The sequence below is a fragment of the Chrysochloris asiatica genome, unplaced genomic scaffold (genome assembly GCF_000296735.1).
Source record: "Chrysochloris asiatica unplaced genomic scaffold, ChrAsi1.0 scaffold00075, whole genome shotgun sequence".
Taxonomy (NCBI): domain Eukaryota; kingdom Metazoa; phylum Chordata; class Mammalia; order Afrosoricida; family Chrysochloridae; genus Chrysochloris; species Chrysochloris asiatica.
In genome coordinates this window covers 13,984,093-13,991,253 of record NW_006408593.1, presented here as the reverse complement: position 1 = coordinate 13,991,253, position 7,161 = coordinate 13,984,093, and the positions used below count along the sequence as shown (strand labels likewise).

General features: G+C 39.4%; 1 protein-coding gene across 1 annotated transcript in view; it reads left to right on the top strand.

Annotated features, from left to right (window-relative positions):
* The window catches only part of NUP160 (nucleoporin 160kDa), a 76,077-nt gene that overhangs the window by 12,602 nt on the left and 56,314 nt on the right, over nucleotides 1-7,161 (top strand). Inside the window, exons 11-14 of the mRNA XM_006865107.1 lie at nucleotides 1,658-1,726; nucleotides 3,596-3,679; nucleotides 4,116-4,286; nucleotides 5,612-5,711. Of these exons, the coding sequence (XP_006865169.1) occupies nucleotides 1,658-1,726; nucleotides 3,596-3,679; nucleotides 4,116-4,286; nucleotides 5,612-5,711 (424 nt within the window). The remainder of the gene's footprint in view (nucleotides 1-1,657; nucleotides 1,727-3,595; nucleotides 3,680-4,115; nucleotides 4,287-5,611; nucleotides 5,712-7,161) is intronic.

Sequence of the window (7,161 nt, the reverse complement as noted above, 5' to 3'; positions counted from 1 at the left end):
AAAAAAAAAAAAAAAAAAAAGCAAAAAAGAATTTGGACTTGAAAGGTTGGGCTACAGAGATGAGTGCCTTGGCTTATGTAGCTGAGGGATTCAGTGCTGACTGGTTGCAGGTATGTTTGGGGCAGTGCTTCCAGGCCTGAGTTTGTCTCTTCTGCTTGCCTCCTTGTTGGGTGTATTCTCAGTCCGACTCCCCTGTGTGAGCTCTGTAACCCCCAGGAAAGAGTGCCACTGTCCCAAGGCCTGGAGTTACTGCTAACGGGCTTGGCTTGAGTCCTCTGCCAATTCCTGACACTCTGAACACCAGGGATATGATATCTGGTCTACAGGAACGCATGTCCAGACAGACAAGTGATTGATGGAGGAATGATTTCCCACCAAAGAAAGAGAAAGGATTTGTTAGTTTTTTTTTTTTTAAAAAAAAGGGAGAATGGATTCTGGGCTGACTGAAGTGTAGGTGCCCACTCCACTGTCCATGTTGGTAGCTACACATAAACCAGAAGTAAGGTCATTTCTGATAGAGATACATGCTATGAAGAAAATAATTTTTTTAACTAATTTTAAAGAGCAAAACAGGCCAGTCTCCCCATTTTCCCAGGATACCTCAGGATGAGTGTAAGAAAAAGCTTTTTGTGGATGATTTGGTGTTAAAATGAAACAGAAGATTATGGGCTCTGAAAAAGGGACCCCTTGTAGGATCAGAAACCCTACTTAGTTATCCGAAATTGAATATTGTTAAATTCTAAAAGTTTATTGGTGATGGTTATTGGTTGTTACAATTAATAACTATTGACAGTTGGTTTTTATTTGAAAATCAAAATCATATGCTGATGATTAAAATCCTTGCTTTTCTCTTTCATTTCGGTTGTTTTATCATTAACCACCACCTCAGTTTAAAAGGAAGGAAACATGAATGAAGGTCAGTCACTTAACTAGCAAATCCAGTTCATGAATCTTTTAAGTCAAAATAATTAGGTACCTTGAAATTTCCTGTTTTAACTCTGTGTAACCAATTTGAGAGAGATTACTGCAATTTGAAAATATCTGTAATGTTGTTAAGTGCCGTCAAGTTAGTTCTGACTCATGGCGACGCTATATAACAGTTACCAAGGAGAGGCTGGTGGGTTTGAACTACCATCTTTGTGGTTAACAGTCCAGTGTTTATCCCATAGCACTAGAATTCCAAATACCTCTTACTGTTGGTTTCTATTCTTTTGTTGCATGAGCTGTAAATGAATGAACAGCCTAGAAGCCAGCTTAATTGGTCTCTTAAAGTGATTGACATTTGACAATTTATAATGATTGACATTTGACAAGCCTTACTTTCAAGTGGAAAGCAGTGAAGGTTCCCATGAGAAGCACACTCTTTTCAGTATAATTCATTTGGTTTATGAAAAGACATTGTAGTCTTTATTTTCACTCTGAAAAAAGAACTGCTCTCAAATGTAGAAGGACAGTATTTCCATGCTCATATGAAGGGCCTTCAGAAATTTCATAAAATACCACTACCTTTTAATTCCATTTTCCCATGAACTTTGTGACGCTTCCTCAGGTAGTAGAAACTCAGATTTTGGTGTTAATGTTACTTTCTTTCTTCTAGTATTTATAAATTTCATTGTTTTTTAAAATAATGTTAATTTTTGTTTTACTGTTGTTTTAGGAAATATATTTGCAGAATCTTTTTACTCCAGGACGATTCATAAATGCAGCATTATGTAAAGCTTTACAGGTCAGTAAGAAAATACTTAGGTTTTATTTAAGACTCTGATCATTTATTACTGTGTTGCATAATTAACATCTACTGCTAAATTTTTTAAGTCACATAGCTTCTTTAAATTGCTACTTAGGTTCGTGGATTTCAAATAGAGTCATTGCTCAGAGAGTTTGAAAGATAGCTGAGATGCTCCTAGTCCAATCTCCTTCAGGAGCAGAAATTCCTTCTGAGGCTGCTCTGGCAGTTACGCAGCCTCTGTAAGTGTCTGTCTCGGGTGCCAAGTTTCTCTCTGGCTCCTGTGTGAGTCCTTAAAGACCTTTCCATTATTGAAGTAAATCTAATGCTCACTTTTTTTGGTGATTTCTTTGATGGCCTTACAGAGCATGTCTTTCTTCCATAAGTAACGTTTCAAATATGTCAAGAATCTTTCCTTATAGTCTATTCTCCAGGCTAAATACACTGAATTCCTTAATTTTCTCTCCTGTGAAGTGGTTTCAAGACTCTTGACTGTTCTAGTTGCTGTTGTTGTTGTTAAGTACCGTGGAGTCGGTTCTGACTCATAGTGACCCTGTACAGGGTTTCTGAGGCTGGAAATCTTTACGGGAGCAGAACGCCTCATCTTTCTCCCCTGGAAACGCTAGTAGTTTCAAACTGCCGACCTTCAGGTTAGCAGCCCGATTCGTAACCACTTCTAGGTACATCCCTAAATATCTGCCTATTGTACGTTTTCAGTTTTCTCTGTTCAAACTGCACACATTACTTTCTCCTATGACATATTTTTTCTTTCATCAAGCCAGTTTACCCTTATTAACAACAATTGTTATTACTAAATGCTGTCGAGTTGGTTCCAACTCACAGCAACCCTGTGTAGCGTTTCTGAGGAGTGGCTGGTGGATTTGAACTGCTGACCTTGTGGTTCAAACTGACCTTGTAGTCTAGTGCTCTATCCTGCAGAGCCACACCAGTACTCCTAACAGTACTTGAATGTTTTTTTGTTTTAATTTGACAGATGATTTATTGATAATTTAATAACTCAGTGTGTGGAAGATACAGCAAACGTTACCATTATAACATACTTAATCACTATTAATTTAAAAGTTTAAACATTATTTATTAAAAGGAGCTCTGGTTAGTGTAGTGGTTACGAATTGGGCTGCGAACCTTAAGGCCAGCAGTTCGAAACTACTAGCTGCTCCGCGGGAGAAAGATGAGGCGTTCTGCTCCCGTAAAGATTTACAGCCTCGGAAACCCTGTACAGGGTTGCTATGGGTCGGAACCGACTCGACGGCACTTAACAACAAATCATTAATCAGTTTTTTTTATTTTAAATTCCCAGCAGAAGGGCCCACTCCCATCATTCTGCTCACATTTCACCATTGTGGCGATCTGAAGATGAGTGTATTTGGCATCATCTTACAGTCTCCTTCCCACTGAACAATACCAGTTTTCTTTCCTTTTGCTTTTTGTTATGATTCAAATGTACCGTTATATTTTTCTCAGATTTCTAGATTTCTGTTGGTTATTATGATTTACACAAACTGTTTCAAACTTGCTGTGGTTCCACTTACAGTAATTATTTGCCATGTGAGGAGTCAGTGTGTGTTCTGGGCATGCCCAGTCTCTGCAGTAGAGTTTTATAGAGCCTCAGTGCCTCCTACATGGGAGTATTTCCATCTTGGCTGTTGTCTGTTATTGCTAAGTGCTGTCGAGTTGGTTCCAACTCATTGTGACTCTGTCTAGAATTTCCAAGGAGCAGCTGGTGAATTTCATCCATCAACCTTGCAGTTCAAACCAACATTGCAGTCGAGTGTTTATCCTCTAGCACCACACCAGAACTCTTTGGTTATTGTATAATACTCTAAAGTGTCTCTTTTTTAATTTTAGATCTTTTGCCGAAGAACTGAGAGAAATTTGGATCTGTCCTGGAATGAGTTAAAGAAAGAAGTTACCTTAGCTGTGGAAAGTGAGGTAAGGTTTGGGTGGAGAGATGATGATAACTGATTTGGCAGCTCAGTATGGGGAGATGGTTTGGATTGTTCACTTGACTTAGTAGAAAGTAGAAACGTTTAGCCTGTTTAACTAAAGAAGCAGAGCTCCATTGTTTGGGCATTGAGAGTATTCACTTGTCTGTTGCTGTTACACCCCTGAGCCAGAATGCACCAGAACTGCCTTCTTTATCCAAGCCTTGCAGGTTTTCCACCTTTGGCAGGGTGCATTCTTACCACTTTTCTATCATTTGTTGTAGTGGAAGATATTTGCATTTTCCTTCTCTGGCAGGTTTCCATTTTATACAGGTTCCAGGGTTCACAGGTTTTATGGCAATGTTGGACAATTAAAGATCTCAAATGGTATCATGAGTTTAATTCCCCTCTGCTTTTTTTTTTTTTTCTTTTCTTTTCTCTAGCTCCAAGGAAACGTAACAGAGTATGAATTCTCACAGGAAGAGTTCCGAAATTTGCAGCAGGAATTCTGGTGCAAGTTCTATGCCTGTTGTCTTCAGTATCAAGAAGCCCTCTCTCATCCTCTTGCCATCCATCTAAATCCACACACAAACATGGTGTGCCTGCTGAAGAAGGTAGGGAGCATCACAATTCTTGTAGACACTTGAGTGTCTACATTCTTCAAAATGTTGGTCTTTGTTGTAGTTGATCTCTGGGACTTTGTATTGATCATTTTTTCTAAAATTTTAGTTCATTTGTTGTTAGTGTTTGGCATTATTAGACTTTTGCTAGTAACACAAAGTTTGGTGGTTTGAACCCACCAGCCACTCCATAGGAGAAAGATAGGCCTTCTGCTTCCCTAGAAATGTGTTTGTGAAGCCCTGGTGGGGCACTTGTGCTCTGGGCTACAGGCTCACTATGGTCACTAGGAGTCAGAGGTGGCTCCATGGCAGGAGGGAGAGGCAGTTTTTATTTTACTGTTCATTTTTTATTTTATTTATTTATTAAAGTACCTTCACACTGAGGACAAGTAAGATTAGCACAGCAGTTTCTGTATCCCCACACCAAGTTTCACCAATGCTAATATTTTTCATTGTTGTTTTTTTTTTTCTTTCTCTATAGATACTGGACCACAAGGCTGGTGTTTCAAATCCACCCACTGTTCCTCGGAAACCCTATACAGGGTTGCTATGAGTCGGAACCAACTTGATGGCATTTAAATATGTTACATAGAAAACAAAACAAAAAAACCAAACACAGTGCCATTGAGTTGATCCCAACTCATAATGGCTCTATGTAGGGTTTCTAAGACTGTAAATCTTTACAGGAACAGGCAGCTTCATCTTTTTCTCATGGAGCGATTGGTGGATTTGAACCAGTAACCTAGAGGTTACCAGCCCAACACCTAACTCACAGTGCCACCAGGGCTCCTTAGACATACGCAAATGACTTCACAAAGCTCATGGGAAATAGTCATTATCTTTTAATTCCATTTTTTCACAAAGTTTTAAAAGCCTTTCTCATACATGTTTTTTTCCTTCCTAATCATTTGAGAGTTATAGACTTCATGCTCCATGACTTTTAAATATTTCAGCATGCCTGTAAGAACAAGAGCATGCTCTTACATAAGCAAACACAGTTTAGAAGGCAGGAAACTTGATATTGATAAAATACTATATAGTAGCTGACCAGATTTTTCCATTTGTGCCCAAAATTCATGTTCCTGCTCCAGGATCCAAACCAAGATAGTATGTTTCATTGCCACATTACTGTAGCAGTTTAGTACTGGAACCATCATCCGCCTTTCTACGTCTTGTCATGTCTCGTTGACCTGTTTGTAGAGTGTCCCTTGACTTGGGTTAGTCTAATGTTTTCTTATGATGACATTGCCATCTCTAATTGGTTTATACCTTTAATAAAAACTGGGGCAAAAATGTAACTGGAAGGTTTGTGTTCCCAGGGCTACCTGTCTTTCCTCGTGCCCTCCTCCTTAGTAGATCATTTGTATCTGCTGCCTGATGAGAACCTTCTGACAGAGGATGAGACAACCATATCTGATGGTAAGAGTGACTGTTACATGCTTGTTTAAGTCTCTCCCACATCAGCCCTTGGATTTCTTTTAAGTGGATGCAAAAAACACTGGTTGCTGGTCAACAATTAATCTAAAGCCCAAGAAAAAGGGGTCAGGGGAGAGGGAAACCAGCTGATTGCAAATGAACTGTCCTGAACGGAATCCATAGAAGTGGTGACACGTGTTGAAAAACGGAACTAGTGTCATTGAACAGTTAGTGGTGTTGGTGTTGGTGGTATTAGGTGACATCAAGTCGCTTCATAGCAACCCTGTGCACAATAGAACAGAACACTGGTCCTGCACCAACCTCACAATCATTGTTAAACTTGAGCCCATCGCTACTGCCACTGTACCAATCCATCTCATTGGAGGTCTTCCTCTTTCACTGCCACTCCACTTTACCAAGCATGATGTCCTGCTCCAGGAACTGGTCTCTCCTGATAATATAGCCAAAGTATGAGAGAAGTCTGGCCATCCTGGCTTCTTTGGAACATTCTGGCTACACTTCCAACAAAGATTTGTTTATTGTTCTGGCTGTTGTTGTTAAGTGTGTTGAGTCAGTTCTGACCCATAGCGACCCTGTATTGGGTTCCCAAGGAGTGACTGGAGCTTGAACTGCCGCCCTTGCAGTGCAAATCAACTTTGCAGTCCAGCACATTAACCCACGGTGCCACACCAGGACTCCATGGGATTTTCAATATTTTTCTCTAATACAATAATTCAAATGCTTCAAATCTTCTGCAATCTTTATTCACTATCTACTTTTCACATGCATATGAGGCTACTGTAAGTACCATGGTTTGGGTCAGGCACACCTTAGTCCTCAAATTGACATCTTTGTTCTTGAACACTTTAAACAGGTCTTATGCAGCAGATTTGCAAAATGCAAAATAAAAAGGTTGCTTGATTTCTTAACTGCTGCTTCCATGAGTGTTGATAGTAGATTAAAGAAAAATGAAGTCTTAGACAACTTCAGTCTTTTCTCCATTTATCATGATGTTATTCATTGGTCCAGTAGTGAGGATTTCTGTTTTCTTTACACTGAGGTACAAGCCATACTGAAGGTTGTGGTGTTCCATCTTTATCAGTATTTATTAGTCCTCTTCCCTTCCAGCAGGTAAGGTTGTATTATCTGCATATCACAGGTTAGTAATGAGTCTTCCTCCAATTCTGATGTCACATTCCTCATACAATCCAGCTTTTTGGATTATTTGCTCAGCAAACAGATTGAATAAATATGGTGAAAGACTACAACCCTGGCCCATACCTTTCCCGATTTTAAACCATTCATTGTCGCCTTACATTCAAACTACTGCTTTTTTTTGTTGTTGTTAATGTTTTATTGTGGATTATATGATAGTTTACATGGGAGAACTTTAGTTTTACATTCATTCCATCTTATATCATCTCACTGCCATGGTTCCAATCCCCTCCATGCA